At 31.6% G+C, this 23,075-nt stretch overlaps 1 protein-coding gene across 2 annotated transcripts in view; it reads right to left on the bottom strand.

Annotated features, from left to right (window-relative positions):
- Nucleotides 1-265: 265 nt before the first annotated feature.
- Nucleotides 266-23,075, bottom strand: part of LOC132702807 (protein Skeletor, isoforms B/C) — a 139,483-nt gene continuing 116,673 nt past the window's right edge. Inside the window, exons 6-13 of one of the 2 annotated variants that reach the window (XM_060671598.1) lie at nucleotides 21,739-21,939; nucleotides 15,024-15,044; nucleotides 11,995-12,168; nucleotides 9,320-9,516; nucleotides 6,505-6,749; nucleotides 3,782-3,971; nucleotides 3,034-3,328; nucleotides 266-1,301 (exon numbers count right to left, since the gene is read on the bottom strand). In XM_060671598.1, coding sequence (XP_060527581.1) covers nucleotides 1,125-1,301; nucleotides 3,034-3,328; nucleotides 3,782-3,971; nucleotides 6,505-6,749; nucleotides 9,320-9,516; nucleotides 11,995-12,168; nucleotides 15,024-15,044; nucleotides 21,739-21,939 — 1,500 coding nt within the window. In that variant the 3' untranslated portion in view covers nucleotides 266-1,124. The remainder of the gene's footprint in view (nucleotides 1,302-3,033; nucleotides 3,329-3,781; nucleotides 3,972-6,504; nucleotides 6,750-9,319; nucleotides 9,517-11,994; nucleotides 12,169-15,023; nucleotides 15,045-21,738; nucleotides 21,940-23,075) is intronic. The other variant, XM_060671599.1, reaches the window with a different exon arrangement.

Below are 23,075 nucleotides of genomic sequence, written 5' to 3'. Positions count from 1 at the left end.
ACGCCTATTTGAAAAGATTGAAACAGGGTGTTTCAATAATAAATAATAAGATTTTTTTACAGGTTGTCAAATAAACCTTTAAAAAAAATTATTCTGGTTATACATCATAAATTAATAATAATAATAATAATAATATAATATTTATTTAGCATTATGCTACATAAAAAATTCAAAATACAAATTCTAAATATAAAATATAAAGTTCCAAATAAAACCAAACCAAACCAAAAGCCAAGCACACAGAAATCAGAATTTTGACAATACATTAGAGCATAGCGGCGTTTCATTTTAAATGTTACTCATTAATGGTGATAACGGTTTCAGAATTCTCTTTTTACAAAGTGGTCTTTTTTTAAGTTTTCATTTATTTCGTGTATTAGCTTTCGCTGCTGGTCTAAAATCAAATTTTATTTATATTTATTATATTATATTTAGATTCCCGTATTTAGATGAGCCTGTACGTATATTCTACTTTGTAATTTATTATTTATTAAAAATTGAGAATACGCTTGAAACTTTGTTATTTAATTTTTTAAATATATGAAAATCTAAACAATAATATGTTTATTGGCCCTTATATAGAAGAAAACTATCATAAGGTGAAATTGCTTAGTTCATACAACTCTTGAAAATGATAGTTACTACATATTTTCATATTTTGGCGGTAACATTTATTTCACACTACAATCACATTGGCAGCACAGTAGGAGAAATTTGTTTCTATTGCACATGACCTATATACCTCTTTTATCTTCCGGTCTTACTCCTTATAAACTATATTTATTTAAATTTTAAGGTGCTAAAACTATATAGAATGTGTTTTGAAAGTCAATAATCAATTAGTCAAAAAATTAATTGTTCTTAGTATTTATATGCAAAATCTTTTTTTAAACACTACGTTCAAGGTTTTATCTTAAATGTTGTGCATCTCTAACAGCCACTCACTGCGAGTCGCCCTGTATAGTACGAAAAGTTGAACTACATATTGTCGTTCATCACATGAATTATTTATCGTTTGCATTTTTTGCGATGAAACATGTCTTCGACGTCAATATTTGTACACAACGATCAAAATTATTATCGATTAAAAATTATTGTCGGTAAATTTAAATGACGTAGGAATGTTAGAAAATAAACCATTGGTTGCACGCTTTTAGTATTACCCACAAGCTTAGAAAGAGTGTTGTTATTCTTAGATGTCTCGGAGCAGTTGCGCTGGCTTTGGCGTCTCCATTCTGTTCCGAGATATAACCCGGATCAACCACGTGAATTTTCCAACCCAAGAAACTGTGACTATAGCACTGAAAAAAAAAATAGCCAGCTTTTAATTTTTAGAGTCTATTGCAGTAAGGTGCAGAGTAATAAAACTTTACGAATACGCACGAATAGCACTAGGGCTTGGGTCAATAGTTTTTGCCGCTTATTAACGTGCCGGTGGGATACTCGTAAAAAGAAAAGAATTTTATTTTAACAAAATAAAAATTCGACAATTTGTTCATAGTACTAGGTAACCTTATTCTCTATGAGAAACTGTCCTCTCTACTTCACGTTAAACTGCATATTCATGAAGGCAATAAGTGGGAATATTAAACAACTAAGCACTTAGTAGTATTTTTTGAAGTTTGCATTAGGGTAATTAACCAGTATCATTAACTGCCTATTTTTGAAAAATAAAAACAAGATATAATATAATATCAAAAACCTTATTTTTTATTTTTATTTTTTCAGTGCTCACTGACAAATTTACAAATCAACAGTTTACAAAATCAAAGAAAATTAGTCTAAAATTCGTCACTTTGGAAAGTTCGTTTGTTTTGGTTATTTCTGGGTAATTTTAGTTAGTTTTAGTAATATATTTTGTTATCTTAGGTTCTATTTTTGATATAATAAATGGTGCGGATTGAGCGTTATAGAAGATAATAAGAAAGCACGCTTTTTGAAATTTTCGCATATTAAAAAATATATGGGGGTTCCATTAAAAAAAAAAAATTAGTATTGTCTTGTTTTTATAGAAGACCCTTTATAATTGTTAATATTTTTAAAATATGTCCGGGATTAGCGGACTGTTCTTAATCGTAAAAAACACCTTTAACCAATTTTATAATTGTTAACAATTGACATTTGACAATTTCGTGTTCATCTTACATCCGTTTTTTGTTGTGCTTATTTTTTAAGGAAATATATGCAAATCAATAGTCATATTTTCAGAGATAATAAACACGTTTTCAAATTAAGTAATCTAAACTCATGGTCCAATCTCCTTGTCTCAATGATTTTTAAATACAAACGTATTACAAATATTTATAGACCACATAGACAATTAATCGGAAAACATATTATTTTCATTCTTTCAAAAACCATAAAACATGAATATACAGTGTGTTTCACCGGACACTTCGTCGATCTGTTATAGCAAAAATTTGAAAATTTAGAATTAAATTAATGTTAATATTAAAAAAACAAATTTTTGATGCATCGAAGATGTTGAGATATTTTTGGGCAAGTGATAAACCTGGTTTTAACATTATGTGTCTTAAAAACTTTTGATATGTTTTAAGTAATGTTTTCAATGTAAGGAAGGACCACAGTCATTTACAGATTCATTTTTTGGGAGGCTGTAATGAAATGCAATTGATAAAGCGCTTCATAATAAGTGTTTTAATTGTCAGTTCAGTGTTTCGGGTTAAGATAGTTTTACGTAACTGAATACCGGATGACGCAATGTTAGGTCTAACTTTCTAACCCGGCTAAACTATTTTTAAAGTGCGTAACACTCAATAAAAAAATGTGATACTATTTAGTGATTCATGTTAAAGAAATTGCAAGATAACAAACAAAATCAACATGATGCAGTTTTTAACTGCAGGAAATTTCCGTTTCCATTTTGATAGATTGATTTCTGGACCAGAGCGGATCAAAAACTGGGAAGATGCAAAAAAAATTTAGCTGCAGACGATATATGAAATTTTATTTAGGATTCTGCACTATTCAGTTCATTTGGTTTATCGAATTTTATATTCTTACGGCACTTACTTGATAGTACAACAAATCTGGGGCATCCATAGGTACTGTCCAGTTCAAGGTGGCAGGTTCGCCTTGATCGCATTCCAATCTCAGTGTTTTCATATAATCTTCAAAGGTTTCTGATTCTAAGGCCATATCAACACTCTTATGTGCCCACTCGCAATAGCGTCCTGTCACTGTTGGATTCGGATTTCCGTCTTTGTCGAAGTCTACACCGGCATAAATGGTTTGTTCACTTCTTTGTTCCGGGGTCTGTTGTCCGTAAGCGCCTTCGTTCGAGTCTGTTATGTACAGAGGGTGGTAACTGGAAAATTTAAAAATATTACTAAAAAACTTGGACTGAGAACTGTTTCTACCCAGTTGCAGAATACATGGAGACACCCCTGTTGATCTGAGGGTGCCGAATTAATTGTCATGTATTCGTTTTATATAAAAGTTCGTGTTATATTTATGCATATGCGACTTGCAAGAAACTTCATTATATCGTTATTATTATTAGGGTTATGAAGTTATAAATCATCAATCGATCATAAAAGTTTTTATAGAATATTGACCTAAAGTTAGAAATAGTCAAGTGATTACCGTAGTTATCGTTTTAACAAGTTTCCTATGATTTCAAGAAAGAAAACAAAATAATTTGATAGTTTGATACGGAGAATTTTCATTTTGTCTTTTTCCTTTGTTTTAAATTGTGTACGAATAGCAACTTGTTGACAATATGCTTGACTTTTTTTACAGCGTAAAAGGTCGTACCCACCGTGCTGGATTGCTGTTATGTTCGCCGGTTTCAACCACAAACGTGTACATTTGACCTCTCTCCACGGTCAAATCTGGACTTAGTTGGTCGTTGATGTAGAACACTATGCCCCAAGATGGTAATCCGGTTTTTGGAGAAAATCCCCTTTGGCCGCCGCTCGGTCCGATTTTAACATAAAACACATTTTCTCCTGCAAATATATAAAAAATTTAGTAATCATCGGAAATGGAAGCGGTACTTAAAATATAGTAGTTATTATAATACAGGCAACCGCTGGGTAGCATTGTTTCCTACCTTATGAAGCACACGGCATTTCATCCTATAAGAATTGAATGGGAGGGGTTTTTCAAAATAGAGCTAGGCTTTTTCAACTTTACTTTATTGATTACTTTATGGATTATTTTTGCAAAACAGGTATAGTTTTCTAATAATTTCTGGAGGCTGAAATAATCGAAATTGGTTTAAAATCAATTAAAATCAGACCTTTGACTTTGCGATCGTTGAACACGTTTCTTATCAGTATCTTATCTAGGCACAATATATGACATTAAAAAGCCTTTAAAATATATCCTCTACAATAGAATGAAGCCTTTTCAAGAAAATTGCCCTTTTACATTTCCATTCAATCAATTAATACCGAATAATTTTTGTTAAAGTTTAATAATTATAGAAGCATGCTATAGAAACAAATAAATGTTCTTGAAACAAATTGAACAATAGACTTTAATAGTGTTTGAAACTATTTGGTTACGGATGGTAATGTAAAACTATTAACTATTATTAACTTTCAGCTATTAACTAAAATTAACAAGGTAGTAACCAAAACTTGAAAATTTATTAATGCAGGGTGTTATTGAAATTATATAAAATGTTATATATTCATAATATTATTATGAATCTGGATCTCATCCTGATGGCGAGTCGATATTTTGTTCGGTCCAAATCGAATAAAAAGAGGCTATTTTTTGGTAATATTTTCCTGCAAAGAAAAATGACGACTATGACCGCAAACGGGCATCTGACTCATATTGACAAGTTTCGATAAATAAGGTGTAGTCTATGTATCAGGTACGTAGTGATGGTAGAAAACTAACAAACCAAGAAAACAACAATACCGTTTATGTGGGTAGTTGTTATGATTCGATTTTAATTATTTAGCAATAAGGAGCAAAAACCAATTTTTTTATTTTATTTATTTAAGATGTTCGTAGGTTCGACAATAAATATGATATTCTGGTTCCAAATTAATATTTACAGCTGCTCATTTTACAATTTATCCGATGTAATTTTCTAATGTATCCTTCCAAATATCCCTTTAAGATGTTCGTAATTTCTTACACTAAATTACAAGAATAAGAAATAGTAAACATATAGAATCGGCTACGTATAAATACATGCCGAACCTATTGAAAGAGTTAGAAATTACAAATACTTAGGTTCTTAGGTAATGAAAATGCTGACAGCTTTCGGAAAATCAAAAATAAAAAGATCTTAACTTGGAAGTGAAAATATGTTATGGCGTGGAATCTTGGACGCTAAAAAAGCGATATAAAGAAAATAGAAACTTTGGAATTCTGGGTGTATCGAGAAGAATATTACGAATTTCATAAGTGCCGAGAATGCTGAAGTTCTAAGACATATGAAAAAACAAAAGTTGTAATGACTATTAAACAGAGGAAACCGCTATATATGAGACACATTATATTAGTAATTACATTACTCGGAACAGTCAAGAGTTTTGCAAGTTTAAATTTGTGTAATATATATATTTTTTAATTAATTAAATTTATTTAATTAAAGAAAGTTAAGACTCTTTTCAAATGACCTAAAAATAAATGGAATAAATGAGTATGGTTCAAAATTAGTATTTTTCGGAACTATAGTTGTACCCTCATTGTTCTAACTAGTATCTATTCATCAGTATCATAATAATAGAATCCTAGATTTGATATTATTCAATAAGCCAATAATAAACTGGGTAACTGGTGACTGGGTTCGACGTTTTAGTCAACGAAGTTCAACACCATAAAAGAAAGTTTAAATTTTAAAGTTGTTGTTCTCTTCCTAAAACTCCGAAACGCACTCTAGATTCCTGTTTGGGCTTTATCATTTGCAACCACTTGCACGAGGTGATCAGTATGTTCCAAAAAGACAGTTAACCAACAAACTTGCTTTCTACTTTAGCTATGTCACAGTTAAACTCATCAGTCAAAAAAAAAGTGCACAAGATGTCTATTAGGCGGAAATATATTGTTTTGTTTTTATTCTTTTCAGAATTTCTGACAGTTCATGGTAATAAAAAATAGAAATAAGACAATACCAAACTTGATGTATCTTCAAAATGGGTCGGCAGAGGTTCCTTCAGTTTGAGACTTATTTGCGGACTACTTTGGAAGCGTTTTTAAACCCTACCAGCAGAGATAATACTATATTGACAATCGCAATAAATAGAATAACCACCCCAAAAGATGAGTTTTCTCCTCCCTTGTCTGTTCTCGATGAAAATAAGGATTGTGGTCCCTATACTCTTCCCCCTTTCTTCTCAAAAAAAATGGGTTGCTAGCTTAACTATAGCCTTAACAAATACTTTATTAACAGATCGTTCTCCGAATGTGAATTTCCAATAAGGTAGAAGATAGCTTATGTTGTTCCCATCTTCAAAAATAAAATATAATATAATATATCAGTTTTCTTGGTGATTTGTGTACCGCAGCAACTATTACCTATTATGCTAGCTGGAGGCCACGGAGTGACGTCATATTCTTGCGGTAGTTCGTCTAGAGTGATCGTACACTGATGGTCGTATCGGTCGCTGAAGTCAATACTTTCCTCCTCTTTCGTTCTGTCTTTCTGCATATGAGCGTTCGCTTCCATTCTAGAATTGAGAGGTCCAAAAGCAGCGATCACCCCAATAGAACCGTCATCCGGTATAGCTCTATCGTTGATCGCCTCGTTGGTGTGAAGTGGCCTAAATTGCAATTATTTAAGGGCGTGATTCCAAAATGATCGTTTATTTGAGTTAGCAAATTTTTACAAGGAACTGAATTGGAACAAAGCTATAAAAGAAAGAAAATACCACGAGAGCTGTAGGGTGATCGTAGTTGTAGTGTTTTATTAGGAATAAACAACTATTTCTAAACTATGCGCTGTTTCTTAATGCCAAAGAGTTATAAATCATTATTGAACAGTCTTAGCCAGACTTCCAGAACAAAATAAATAGTCATAACTTGCCCGGCCTATCATAAGCGGCAGTCGACTTACATGCGTTTATCAGTACAGAGAGGTTTTTTTTTTATTTTAGTACTAACGAACGACACTAGAAATTTTAAAATCATTTGGAGTTGGAGTGTTGTTACAGTCAGACCGCGAACAAAATTTCACCGGAATGGAGGAGAGTAACGAACCAAAAAGTGTCATATGAATATGGGCTGCGTTTTACCACTATATGAAGGAAAAATTTATATAATACTATACTTATCTTTTTTATAAGTTTTAAAAATATGTTTAAAGATATTAGTCAACGTTAATAACGCAAATAAAAAAATCCGCTAATAATTTACATTTTTTAATGGAAAATTTGTTTGTGGATCTTCTAAAAGCGTCAAGCTACTACTGGGACGACAGTTAACAGGCTTCCCGAAGTCAACCTTACGTTATGAATAATGATTCTCTAGAGAAGAAGGAACGATGTAACAGAGGCATAATAAAAGTGTTTAGAAACGGTAGAGTGGTATTTTAAATGCTTACTCGCAGATAAAGACGTTAATGCCATTATTACAATTTACAAACATTTCAGTTAAACGTTAGAAAGTTCGACTCTACATCAACCGACGCAGGAGGAATCCAGAAGTTTCGTAAATAGCATTACAGTAGCCTGCGGAAGTTTCTTTGAAAAGTACCATTATTACTGTCATGACCATTTATCGTTCGTCTATCTTAGAATAATTAGTATCTCAATTAACCTAATCGTAATATTCTTATATTTAATATTCTAAGAAAGTAGCAGTAAGTATCGCCGCTACCACATTAGTTTTATTCTATTTAATAGTTTGATCCTAATTTAGGAACGATTCGATATGTGTGAAGCGAAATACAGATATAACAAGTATAAAGCATTTTGTGGATAGGTAGACCATACATCTGTCAATATCAGTTTAAGATATCACAGAGAAACTTAAAAAAAAAATGTAACTAACCGTGGAAACTAAAAAAAATTAAGCCCATTTTCAAATGAGTTAAAATAAATGAATAACCTGTTTATTTTTAGCTCTACTGTTTGCTAATCTTTCATAATCAAATTATTACCATTATTACAAATTGGTTACGATCTTATGAAACAAAACTCCGTCTTAAAACACAAACTGAATTAAACGTTGAATGACGTCGGAGCTTTCATATTATTTGAAAGATTTGCAAACACTATCACTAAGAATATACAGGGGTCCAAGAAAAAAGGATGGCATTTTTCTTATTTATTTCGAAATAAGATGGCCAATTACTTTTCTGCGTTTGTCATAATACTTATGCGAATAATGTTAATGATGTTAATACTTCTGTTATTCTTAATTTTAGGCCAAGATTCTTAAGAAACATTGCAATGGAAGTGATCAAAGAATTTTCTGGTTTACTTAGAACTTAAAAATTTAGAATAATGTTAAGCACGAGGAAGCGCAGCTAATTTAGCCTCCTCATTGTCTTCTATGATAAAAAAGAATATAACATAAAGGTGGTCCCTTTATTAGACATAGACAACGATATGCGCAGCCTACTTACAACTAAGCCAAAAAATGATTGAAATAGGCCCAAGACGAGCATTATTTTAAGTCTATAACAAACTGAAATTGCCAAGAAAAAATGAGAACGCTGTATTCATTTGAGAGGAAAACAGATAATTATTAAAACAAATATATCGCCAATGAACTAAAATTGGAAAACACCTAATATCTCGGGTGGTAGCGAAGATATCGTCGTTGCAGTTTCTGATATTAATTACAATTACGTAGATCTTGTTCAGAAATAGGTTTTTCCTGTCCAGGGTTCTTTTCGTAGGTATGTTTGCGACGTCATCAATTGTGATCCCGCTGTAAGAGACAGTTACAATGTTTCCTTTTTCCAATACCCTTTGTACCTGATTGAAATTGTCAAATATTACTGTTTTTGGCATACCTGTTGATCAATGTAACTTATTTTTTGTTCTTTTTTTTAACACCATATATATTTTTCACGCAAATAAATAAATAACGCTTCATAATGGAGCACCCTGTACACATTTTTTAGTATTTCTGTATTTTGCAAAAAAAACCTGCTTGTAAAATGTCTTTCGAATTTAACTTAATGAAAATTAAAAAGTTTCATGGAATTGTTTTTTGTTGTTTTACAAACGTCCTATAGCGCCCAAACTATTGCAAGCAGATCTTCCTTTGAACCAGTGAGTTTTTTGAAAAATTCTAGGCCTGGAAACCGGAGTGTCTTTCAATAAGATGTGTCATATGAGAAAACAAGTTGTTTGGCCCACCATGTATATAGTTAGGTCCTTACCTTACATAACGTATTGTGGTAATTCCGTTTGTCCTTTCCCCGGAAAGTAGAGTGACGTCGTTTCGACCTCCGATGCGTTCATCCGGACATACCCCTGATTTTCCATCGCACTGTGATGCGTGTGAAATATAGTAGTCCACTGCGTGAAAAGTTTCGGTCGTTTTGTCGTAGTAGGCCACCGTGACGTCTCCCCCCACCTAAAAGATTTTTATATTTCTCGCAACTTAGCAATGAAGCAACAATTATATTGTAGTCCTTTTAACCCATTTAGCATCGCTGCATTGTTCCAGTCTTATCTGTAACCTTTGAAGGAACCCATGTTAACCATTTTTTAAATAAATATTTTTTCTAAAAGGTCTAATAAGAATGTTGGGATTATTATATATGGGGTTTCAATTAATAGGTACACAGTGGTCCATTAATTGCCTCAGAATCTGTGAAACATTTCAAACAAAAATAAAAGTTGTTTGGATTCACTTATACTTCTAAGATATTAATTACATTGTTAAATATACAGGATGTTTGCATTTTTATGGAGAAGTGTTACTTGCCAAACTAATCAAACATGACTAGTTTTATTTCATTTAATTATTATTATTATTTTCTTATATAAGGATATCTATTCTAGTGACCTGTGCTTATACTTTCAAGTAAATAAATACAGGATGGTCAAAAATTGATATTAACAATTTAAATAAGTACAAGTATTTCGCAATTAAAAAAGAGTGACTTTCTACTAATTTTTTAAATTGTAAAAATCTTATATGGCTTGCAATTTGTGCTAATATTTCGCTATAAAAAAATAACACCATCGAGCCATACAGAAACGTCACTATTTTCTTTCTGTGAATTTCGAAGTGATTGACAGTTATATGTCACCTAACTCAGCCATTTGTTACTTTTATTATATTTTAATAAAACAAATAATCTCTTATCTATACGACGTTTTCTAAATAGAACATTAATGATAGAGGAAATGCTAGATAAAATAGAATAGAATAGTTTATTATTTTGCTATACACTATTCCATCTCAGTGTTTGCCTATCTGAATATTTTTGTTTGTAATTAAAAAGAATATAACGATATTTGAAATGAAAATTTTAATGTTAATATTTCAACACAGGCCACTAAAGCAGATATCCTTCCACAAGGAAACAAACTCAAAGACTTCCACAACCCAAAAAGAAAATGAGTTCGAAAGCAACCTCACTGTGGTTCTTCCTTATATTCAAAACATTACTAACCACATATCAAAAGACCTTAAGAGATATGTTAATAACACTTTTTTTCCAAAAATCTCTCGACATCTTCGATCCATAAAAGAAAAAAATCTGTTTGCGAAACCAAGAATACATTGGGGACACTGTATGAAAATTATTAACCGGACCAAAGAACATGAAACATTACGACAAATAAACTCATCAGCAGTTGCCGAAGATAACCACAAAAAATCAATTGTATAAATCAACAGTATAAATCTGAGGATCCATTTTAATTTCAAAACAAGCAAATAATCTTAACCGCCACTTAGGTCTTAAGCTTTGAAAAATATGGGAATCCGTCATCTGAGACAATATTTATTTCCTTCATTTAGCTTCGCCTACTTCAAACAATACAGAGGTACAGAGTAGCATGCAACCCAGCTTCGGTTAAGCTCTGGAGAAGTCGAACAGGATGATTGGCGAAACGTCAGCAAGTTCGATTAGAACGTGGACGTTTCCTTACAAAATTATAGAGACCTCCAAATTTCACTTGTGGAATAAAATTCAAAATATCTCAGAAACGATGAAAATATCTCAAGATACATAGAATTCCATTTAAAATAAGAAAATTGGTATTTGTTCACGAAAATATAAACATCCGGTATATACAAAAATTTCATATTTTCAAAGTGTCCAATGAATCCAATTAATTTTTGTCTAAGTTTTTAGCAGTATAAGAATGTATCACTTTCAATTCTAGGAACTATTATAACTTTAAATATGTACTTCGAACTTGTAAGTGAATCTGCCAGGCAGGCAGGTATAAGTAAATGTGGAAAAGATATCAGATGATCGTATGGAATATCATATTGGTCCATCAGTGTTTGGTTTGAAAACCGTCATGATAATAAAAAAAAGTAAAGTAACAATCCATAGTAAGTGTTGAATTAAAAACAGTTTATTCCATTTCACAGTAAATATCTAGTTCACTTGCTAAAAAACATTGGCCACTGTTTCTTCTCATAAGTTTTATAGTTTATAAATACTGTAACAACTTACTCAATCATTTTAGTATTTACTTCTTCGAATAGGAAATTTTATTTGAGCTCGATTCATATCTAAGAATGAGAGCTATATTCAGATAAGTGTTTATGGAAGAAATACTAAGCACGTCTTAGATAATAATTTGTTTCTAATTTGCGATTTACAAAATGATAAGGAAATTTTATGTTTACAAATTCAGAAATTTTTAATATATTGTAACATCAATCATCATTTAAAAATAAGCCTTTTAAGAAAATAAAAAGTTGCATAAAACTCTGGTTAATAATTGAAATGAATATCTTCTGTTGCTTTGCTTTTTTAATTTCTATACAATGAGATGGTATAACATTAACATGTCTTCCAAAGTTTATGAACAAGTCACCCTTTGTAAAGCGATATGTTTTAGAAAATAGAATCAAAATACTTACCATTTGTGCTTTGTTATCCGCTCCCGAAATGCCGAAAGCAATGTACTTATCTTCGCTTATTTTAGCCGATAAAATAATTTCGACTTGTTCACCTTGCATCAGCCATCGCACTTGTAACCGTTTGTTTAAAAACTCTCGGCAATTTGTTGAAGCCGGCATCGGAGTTGATGTGGTCTTTGGGGACAAGAGAAAGAGGTAATAAGAAACAAAAATAGTTAAGTAAAACCGAAACAAAGTGCGAAGAAAACAAAAGGTAAATAAATATGAAATATAATATAAAACATAAGCGAACCCTCGATTTAAAAAAACAAAAAAAATGCTTTAACAGACATATTGGAATATTTTAAAAAAAATTGTAAAAGAAAATTAATTTTTGTAGCGGATTAAATTACGATTTTACTTCTATTTTAAACAATCGTAAGCAAAATTAAACAAAGGAATGTTAAGCAGCACACAATCCTGTGTTTCAATAATGAAATATCAATGAACATAAACATTTTATTTTATTGGACAGCTTAACTCCATCTGGATATTAGTGAAGCAAGCAACCCGTATATGCAGCGTGTCCCGTATAAATGATTATAATGGAAATAGGAGATACAAGTAGGTTGAATGAATAATTCAAGAAGAAACACAATTCAACAATAAATGCTGAGGTCCTTTAATTTTTAAGTCGTGGTTAAGGCGGGCACGGCAATTTTAGAAAAATTAAAAATATCGTCGACCGACTATGCATATTTCGCTTGGCCTAAGTCAACTTTCGTATTTGTCAACCATTACTTGTTTATAAAAAACGGAAAAGGGATTTAAACAATATTGATGCAAGCAACAAATGTTAAACATCAACTTACAAACATTCCGCCACAAAGAGAACATTGAAAGCAAACCAAAAATGAAAATAAATTCAGTTCTTCTTATTTACGTGTATATCCGTTTCCTATTCTTATTTTATTTGCGGCGATTCGAAAAACCTCTGCTCATGACTTACTGAACCACATTCTTAGGTTTGCCCCTTAGGCCCGGTCCTCTCTTGCTGTTGATTTTGCCTTGAAGGATTTCTTGTAGTAGTCTGAGTTCCTCATTATATCACCGAGGTAGTGGAGTTTCCGAAATTTTATGCTGTTTATTCTCTCTTTATTCATTTCAGCACTTCTTGGTTACTAACTCTGTGTATCCAAGATATTTTTGTATATAGCCAGAGCTCAAATGTTTCCAATCTTTTAGTTGTTTCTTTACCGCATGCCCGTGTTTCTATCCCATAAGAGAGGAATGAGAAGCCAAAACAACGCCGCAGTCTGATTTTTATGTCTAAAGATAAATTATAGGATTAAACTAGTGGGTTCATTTGGACAAACACCTATTTTGCCTTTTCAGTACGACACCGTATTTCTTGTAAGATGACTCATTTCTTATTTATGACCATCCCCAAATATTTGTACTGTTTCACTCGTTATATGCTAACTTGGCTGATAAAAAGTTTGGCTTCTCTAAAACTCTCTATACTTGCTATCAGTAATTCAGTTCTAATCCGAAACATGGTAATATCATTTGCGTATCTTATATTGTTTAACTTGTTGCCATTTATGGTAATTCCTTTTTCATCAAGTCCTTCCCCAAATATATTTCGGATTACAGTAAACAGAATCGGTGACAGAATGTATCGCTGTCTCACACCTCTCTGTATTTTTATCTGATCTGTGTGTTTATATGTTTTGTCTTTTTCATTAATGCCTATATATTGACCATTTCATCATCACTTTCTGAGAATCAATCGGCATATACATATTTATTTATTTATACATTACATATACATATAATTATTTTGAGAAAAATTTCCAAAGTTGACTGATTAAGCTTAGTGATCTACAGTCCTCGCACTTTTTTTCTAATCAGTTAAAAATAGTTAAACAATGAAAAAAGGACACCTCGTCTACACCATGCAGAAGAATCTAACCATCCTTTGCTAAGGTAAATAATTGAACGTTTCTCAGGAATTTTCTAATTGCTAGGATTCCAGAAGTACTGTGCCATTTGAACCCATTTTGGACAAAATTTTCCAAAAGCTAGTAATTCCAGAGAATATTTGGGTTTCGTCATTAATAAGGCATTTATTCACACTTCGTAGTGTAATTGCTACTTTGCTTTGCTACTACCTTCGTGAAAACATTTGCTGGAACGCAAATCTATACAATTTCTTCTTGTTTCTTTCACCGAAGTCAAGTACATATCAGCCAAATCACATAATTCATTCGCAGCAGTCGATAAACAGAAGACAGGAACTATAAACAGATTTTACAATTTGTTCAGAATCGAGAGATACCGTTTCTCGTAAAACACTGTGTCTAGCAATGGTTCTAAAACCAATATTTGTCAAAACAAGAGCGCATCAATACTATTCACTTGCCTTTAGAAAATCGAACTGAATTTTTAACGATACGAAACCTGAAGTGAAAGGAAAAATTTTTACCCTTTTTTTGCAACCCAACCAACCAACTAAAACCATTTATATAAAAAAGAAAAACTAATTGGTATTTATATGAGAAAAACGAAAGTCGACTTAACAGAGCGGAACATATTAAATTTACTTTTTGACTATATTTTTGACAGCATTTCTAAAACCGCTACGTCCACTTATGTATATATCAAAAACTACAATATCTCCATGAAGACGATACACAGAGCGTTTTTTGTCTCAGGAATTCAACAGTCAACTCCCAATCCAACAAAAATGTCCATACAAATGTAGATTGGTACAATTTGATTTTTGTGTTAACTTAAGCATTTTAAAGCAAAATGTGGTACGCCACCGCATTTTTCTAACAGAGCAAACTACATGTTGAAATTACTTGAAATTGTGTTAAAAAAAATAAAAAAAACAGCAAATAATAATCTAATGAAGAAGCAATTTAAGGGGCAAAGAAAAATAAAAAACCAAATTGTAATTATAAGCTTATATTACGTGAAATTGGCACAAGTATACAATTTAACTAGATTTCTACGGTAGACAAGGTTTCATCTGTGGTACTTACAGGGTTATACCACCAGGGCGGCTAAGAATAAAAGAGTTTCGTGTGAGTTTCAAAGGAGTATGAAATTTAATTTATAGCAACACAAAACCGGTAGACCTTTTTAATTTTATTTTGTTTGCAGATACATTGAAATTGAAATGTGTACAATTAACATTTTTAACCCCGTAATTAAAAGAGTTTTCAATATTGCAGTGATGTATGAAGCATTTTATTTCAATCATTGTTAATTGGGAATCTTACTTATTTTCTATCTACGAAATTTTATTTCGGTATTCTTATTGCTTTTCTCTATTTTTCAGATATTTTTTATTTTTGCATAAATAATATCGATATTATTGCAACTTTAATGAAAAAAATATTTTTGCTTGCCCTTTACGTGTGAGGCTCTCGTTTGACTGTTAACTCTTTTAGGTCTAAGTTAAGTTTAACTATTTAAGGTCAAATTCAAGCTATAAGCAATTTCAGAAAAATGTAGAGTAATAAAACAGGAAAGTCCGTCCAGTTAGTAAAAATAAATAAAAAATATAAGAATTTTATTTTCCTTTTTCGACAATGGAGTTATTTTCAAAAATGTCCTCTATCTTCAAACCTAATAATGGAGATACCCGTCAAAAATACTCAAAACTTGACACCCCGTACAAGAAACTGTCAACCGATATTCTCGAATGTCTGCAAACAGACTAGTTAAAGACACCACACGAAGTTCACTCATTCACTCACCGAAAAGCAGTTTCTCTAGAAAGAGAAGACAAGAGAAGATGAAATGAAATAAACAAATAGCAAAAGGAAAGAGACAATCCTCAATATTGGTAGGGAAGAGAGATTCTAAAAGCAACCATTTTTTGTGTTGGTAAACGGATAACAGTTAGGACCCGGACTTGGTTAAAAAAAATTAGCAATGAAATAAATGCCGATATAAGCCCTATGCAGACTTACTTTGAATTGATGTCAATGTTGAAATTATGACGTAAAACGCCATTTGACAGAAATTTCAATAAACCCTAAAATTTCGCATGCAGGAAGATACTCTTAATCAATAATTGAAATAAATCATTTTAAGAAGGTGAAAAATGTAAGGGATTGTAAATTTCAATAATTGGTATGCTGTAAGAAAAAAAATTGAAATAATTCCAAGTCAAGGTTGAAAAAATGTCACTAATTCTATCGAGAAGGGAAACTAGCCAGGTAACAAATTATTTTCAAGCAAGAAACATAACCTAAATATATTTTTTATGACTAATCAATGCAATGGATTTAGTTTTGTTTGTTGAATTGCTTCCAGATGAAATTCAAAGCTAAATCTTAAATCAAATAGTTTTTTTTTTAACTAAAAATACCCAAAACTAAGTTATCAAATTTCTTTTTGCATTTACTTTTTTATGACTTTCTAAAGTTATAGAAAGAAAAAACAAACAATTTTTTTATACACGTGATTTAAACTTACAACGAAGGCAGCTCAGAGACCGGAGTAATCCCTTATCATTACCAGAAACTAGCTTTTTTTAGGGTATCCAGAGAACTGAGTCACTGGCTCCTTTGTCAAATTGAACATCACATAGATGCAGAAACAGCTATTCCTAAAACTCTAAGGGTGAATAAGTATGAAGAACGAAAGCTTAATCGTTAATAGAAATATGTTTTTTTATTATTTTAGTCATTCGCATTACTACATTTTTTGTCTTGGTTATATAATAACGTTTCCTGAAACAAATAAATAAATAAGTAAACCATAAGAAGCAATTCTAATCAACTGCCAATAAAATATTATTTATTTAAACATGTGTAATAGATTTATGGAAATGGATGGTTTTTCTGGTGTAATAGGGTATATTGATTGCATTCACATAGCCAGAATTGTTCCAAATAGTGAAATCCCTGAAATGGCTGAAGTAATCTTTTATTTCAGGAAACAATGTGGTAAAACAGTAAGTATAAAAAAGTGAAAGTTTTTTTTCACTTACAGGCTTATAATGTAAAATTAAAAATCTTAAATATATCCAGGATTTGCCCATCATCAAGAGTAGGAATTCATCTAGCAAATTGTTTTATGGAAAATAGAAACCAGATGTCATACTTATTAGGTAAGCTTAATTTTTCATTTCATGATCATAAATGGTAGGGAGATTCTTTGAAATCATAGCTACTTACACCAATTTCCAAAAAAATTACAAATAATCAGAGGGAATATAATCGTGGCCATAGATCTATTAATTAATTATTTATCCCTCCCATAGAATTAAGGCCATTGGGAATTTGTTCCCATGCCTATTTTGTTTGTGTTTAGAGGTGTCTTTCCGAAATGGTATGCAATTTTCTTTTGTAATAAGGTCTGTAATCATTTTATACTACTTGCTTTTTTAGGGGTCATCTGCAAGAAAACGTTAAAAGTATAATCATTAACATTAAGACCCAATTGGTATGACTACAACCCCGCCGAATAAGATAACGGAACAATAAATACATACTTAATATACTTAATTTTCTGCACTTACCTTTGGAATCTTTAGAATTATTATTTTTGCAATTACACGTCGATCACAGTACATAAAAAAACAGAAACAATTAACATAAAATAATGAGTTAAGTTTCAAGATATTCTTTTTGTTTATTAGTTAAACGCAAACTTGACGTTAATTTCAACATTTTTTTATTTCAATATTCTTAATTCAAGGCTCATTACAGCATAACCATTTTTTTTCAATAATGAATTGAAATATTTTCACCATTGACATTAAAGTCAATGTACTTATTGCATAGCCCCCATTGTCCAAAAAATTCGTTGGGTCACTCTGTAGTTCCTTTGCATATCTAGAGAAATTTTATTATTCTACACTTTTCTGAAATATATTTTAGCTTCAAAACGTCGAACGTTAAAATTGTCTGTTTAATTTCCGAATTTGCTGCTTATGAAGAATAACATAAAGATGGCGTAAAAATAAGTACAAATATAAACTAATTAGATTTTATGAGCGAAATGCCATCTAGCGAAAATCATAATGTATTTTATAATGAATATAATACGGTATACCGGGCGTCTCCTATTCGATTCACCTTAGGATCTGGGAAATGGAAATAGCAGCAGGTAGCTCAAATTGAGTCAATTGTCATAGCAAAAAATTCCTTACGACGCTTCGTTTTTTCATCATCAATTTTATTAGATACAGGTTACCGTTTTTAATGATGAGGCCGTTTACGGAACGTTTGTCATATCAAACCAAATTATTTTGCTATTCCCAACAATAACATATTGTAACAACGTTGCATTTTATTATATTTTTAAATTCAGTGTTTTCTTCTGACTATTTTTGCTTAACACTTTGGCGAATCCTATCTATAACTAGCTCTAACAACTCTATGATCTAAGATCATCCAGTTACTTTGCCAATAAGATTAAACACACATAAGTGGCATGAAAATGTCATACAGTATTTAGTTAAGAAAAAATACTATGCAAGCGACTTTTAAACACACACAAGTTCAGTGCATACACATTTTCGGGTAGACTGTTAAAATGTTCGACTATCCTGTTATAAAATGCAACCGGTGTGATGTCCTGAATTATTCTCTGCTTCTTTTAAATGAATAACCACGTAGGCGTTTATTATTGCTTAAGATCACACTAACCTAAACATTTTTATGAGATCCCCGCAGCCGACGTTGACCTAATATTGGCAGATCAAGTATTTTGATTATTTTGAGCATAGCATTCGCATGTGTTAAAGGATTTTAAAATAATTTAGTATCATCAGAATCAGCGCTCACGCGACAGTATATGCTAGAGAGCAAGTCCCCGCTATACACTAAGAATCTGTACTGTACATTCCAACAGTTGGGCTCGCAGTCCGATCTTTTCAAGTTTTAATAAAAAGCGTCGACATGGCACTTTATCAAGTATGAAGTATGAAGTCAAGGTAGATAATGTCTACTGGATTACCAGTCACGAGTGCAGAGTCCACTGATTTAAACATGTCAGTGTATTTGATATAATTAATCTGGCAGGACCAAAGCTATGCTACCATATAGCTAGTCGATCAAGAAGGGCAACAACTGATTGACTATTAGGCGTTCAAGAATATTGTTTTATCTCAGAAAGAATTTTTTTTCACGTCCTCTTGATCAAAGTGAATGTCTCGTAAGAAATTGAGATTCTCAGTCCCCTCATAGTGAGACGGTAGATTAGTGGGTTCATCAACAAACACACTAGCAAAATATGCAAAGTATTCTTAAAAGAACACGTGCTGTCTGATGTAGGAATAAAACGCTTTGGGTCGATTAGGTAGATTATTTTCTAAGGTACATTTCGCTTCTCTCATCACCAAGAATAAACTATCAGAAACTCTTCTGCGCAGAACATAATCGGCAGCAGAGGCAGAGGCTTTAAATCTACTCCATGCCGTCCTCGTATGTTTTATTTGTCTAAAGAGATGTATAGCTATCCAAGGCGTGTCAGAATTTTATTTTACAAAATGAGATTTTGAGCGTATGCCTATGTAATGATCCAGGGTAGATGGAAAGTGTGTCTACTTGCAGTTCCATGCATGGTTCGAAAGGTTTGCAGCTAATCTTGTAAAATCTGTTCTGCATATAACTTTATGATAATTAACTTGCCTTGGCAGTATGTAAAAATTATTTTATTTAAATTTTGTATTTATTGCCATTTAGTTATATGTTCGATAATCGAAAAATGCTGACAATTAAATATTGGAATATCTTTTGCTTTTCCTCATGTTTTATTAGCCTGTCACGAATTAGGCTTTATCAAAAAGAATTGTAACTAGTCGTTTGAGTATTAATGATAAACAAGCGTCAGTTTTATTACTTATTGATCCAAAAATGTGAGAAATTATTATTCGTCAGTACCATAAAGGGAAAACAAAGCTTGAAATTTCCAGGGAAATGATTTAGCAACCGCTGTGTTTAATGTGGAATGAGAAAACCTTTATAAATCTTTAGACATCGGTGTAAAACCCCCTTTCTGAGTCAAATAGTTGCCGATTTCGATAAGATCCCAGTCAGAATCTGTTTTTCGCCTCTTGTTGCACCTAAATCTACCTTAGAAAAGCAGATATGTACTTCAAACCATTCTTTTTGGGACGAATAAATGGTTTTAGCTATTAATTTCGAGCACCTTATAGTCAAAACCGGCATTTTCATAACTTATCGGACTGAAATTCACTTTAAAACTGCAGATAACATCATAAAAACCCACTTTCTTGGATTGGTAAAACGTTTTTCTTCTATTTTTTAAACAGATTCCGGTCAAAATCGGCTTCTCCAACTTATATCGTACCTAAAACAGCACCAAAACTGCAAATATCAGCTTAAACTATCACTTTTTGATCCAAAAACTTACATATTCATGTCAATATCTTTCAAATACTAGCCAAAATTGCCGTCTTTAAGCATTATGGTAGAGAAAATGTTTATAAACCATTAAATATCGATGTAAAATGCCCTTTCTGAGTCAAATAGTTGCCGATTTCGATAAGATCCCTGCCATAATCTGCTTTTTCGCTTCTTAATGCACCCAAATCTACCTTAGAAAAGCAGATATGTACTTATATATGTACTCTTTTTGAGACAAATAAATGGTTTCCGCTCTTGATTTCGAGTTTATTATAGTCAAAACCTGCATTTTCATAACTTAGCAGACTGAAATATACATTAAAACTGCAGATGACTACCTAAAAACCCACTTTCTTGGATTGATAGTAGGTTTTTCTTTCTTTAGAAAGCTGTCGCAAATATAACCAGCGGTTTATTCCGCAGGTATAAATTTTCGATATTTTGACTTATTTGAATAGATCAAAGAAAATTGTTGACGGAGACTCAAAAAAGAAATTGTTATACCTGGACCAAATGAAAACTTACGTGGAACAAACATAACTGAGATAAAATTATTTATAACGATGACAGCAGATTTGATGTCTGCGTAGAAGATTACGGAAAGCGCAGGGCATCATTGTATGCCAGCCAAATAGTTTGGAATTTTAAACTTTATCGAAGGCAAGCAAAAAATGGATTGGAGAACATTAAAGTTTTGTTACATTCCCGGATCTTAATTCAATAGGAGGCACTTACCCACAACAACAACTACGTACTAAATTGTAAGAAATATGGAAAAGTGAAGGTCTATTTTTATTTTTTTTTATTTTAATTTGTTAAAACCCACTTTTAGTTAAAAACCAATATTTACATGCCAGAATTTTTCGATTATCAAATAATGAATTAAATACTATAAAATATATAATTAAATAGTAAAAATAATTCCATACATCATAAAAAATGTTAATTTTATATTTACAATTAAATGAAATCATTTTGGTACAACGGCATTTTATTTGCAAATCAGCTGCTTGTTCCACATGTAGTTGTTAAAGATCGTATCGTTTTCGAAATATTTTTTTTTTCATTCATTTTCATATTGTGTATTTCTTAACATATCACAATACCGATTGCAAGCAATTTTGTGCGCTAACTATCTTTCATTGAATATTATCAAATAAGGATAAATTTCGTTGAATTTTCTCAACATTCTGAACTTCTAAATTAAACTAGTGAAAAACAAACACAAAAAAAGCAATTTTCAGTTTGTCTTCCATACTTTCGTAAATCAAAATCGGGTATGCCCTTACCATTTCCGAGATCCGAATGGTGAGAGAAACTCTATACGAGTTATTCAGCAGATACTTCAAAAATTTTTCCAATTACTTACGGATATTTTAGTTTGCCCTAATGCGGGAGGAACATCGAGGTCTTTCGGTATCATTACATGTCCAAAGTTGTGTCTGTACTGAACGCACCATACAGCCAACCAATCTATGTCGTACACCGTCAATGAGCCGGGAAGCTGTATCTCTATATCCTCACCGAGATAGCCTCGTAGAGGTTCCAACGAACCCATCTCATTTGGTACCTATAAATATGAAGAAAATTTCGTTATTCATATTACATTGACACACTTTAAACTTTTTTTTTTTCAAAGTTCTTTCAAAAATAATTTTGTTTTTTCTGAAAAACAACAATTTGCTAAATTGTTTTAATTTACAGACTGTTAAATGTTTTAGAAAAACCTTCTCACCGATTTTGGATAACTAAAATTAAATTATTTATTTTAGTAGCATTAGTTCTTTTACGAACATAATCTAGAACGACTGATTTCAGTTCCAGAAGGCGTTCATGAACTCCAAGAACTGATCAAATGCATCAAAGGCGATGTAAATTCCAACCGAACAAGTTACCAAAGATCCCGATTCTCAGCAATCAAAGATTGACCAGAGAGAATAAAATCCTTTTCACGTAACTGTCCATATGCAGGGCAATTCATAATTTTAATCGCCCCTGTGTAGGACGAATGAAAAAATGTATTTTTTATTGGTGTAAAAATTTGAACTTGATTACCTTACTAATAATTCTTCATTTTAAGGATTTGCTCTAACAGTTGATGTAGCGAGATAAAGTGATTTTTGTTTATTTACAAATAATCCGGGCGTCCGAAGTAAGTTTCCCGACCCTTATAACTCAGAAACTACGAACGAAAATTAGAAAGTTCTTTTTGTGAACTATTGATCAACTTTTTGTATGTCATTATAAAGTCAATAAAGAATTGAACGCTAAAACGAGTTGGATTTTGAGAAACATATTGATTGGATTTATTAGTTTAGTGCCTAATTGTCCAGAATTAAAAAAAAAAAACGCTAGTGTCAGTCTTTGGGATACCACATAATATTTGAAATCAAAACAATACCTTTGAAAGGCACTAAATTAATCAATTTTGACGATTTAACATGATGGCCTAATTTCATTTTTAAGGAAAATAAATATTTAACAAATTTTAAGTAGTTAAATGCTTTTCCATATTAACTACATAAATAAAATCAGTCTCCAACAATTGATTAGTGACCCAGTTAGTGATTAAACGTAATTATTAATTGAAAAATAAGTGATAACACTAAATATCTGAAAATTTGTGTCTTTCGAAGGTTTTGTAAAAACCTAATAAACATATATTGATTTTAAATATCGTTTGCCATCTAATAAACCAGTGTTTTA

Source organism: Cylas formicarius, unplaced genomic scaffold, assembly GCF_029955315.1.
Source record: "Cylas formicarius isolate icCylForm1 unplaced genomic scaffold, icCylForm1.1 PGA_scaffold_6__28_contigs__length_40554024, whole genome shotgun sequence".
Taxonomy (NCBI): domain Eukaryota; kingdom Metazoa; phylum Arthropoda; class Insecta; order Coleoptera; family Brentidae; genus Cylas; species Cylas formicarius.
Note: the sequence above shows the minus strand (reverse complement) of the source record. Positions and strands in the feature narration are given on the sequence as shown.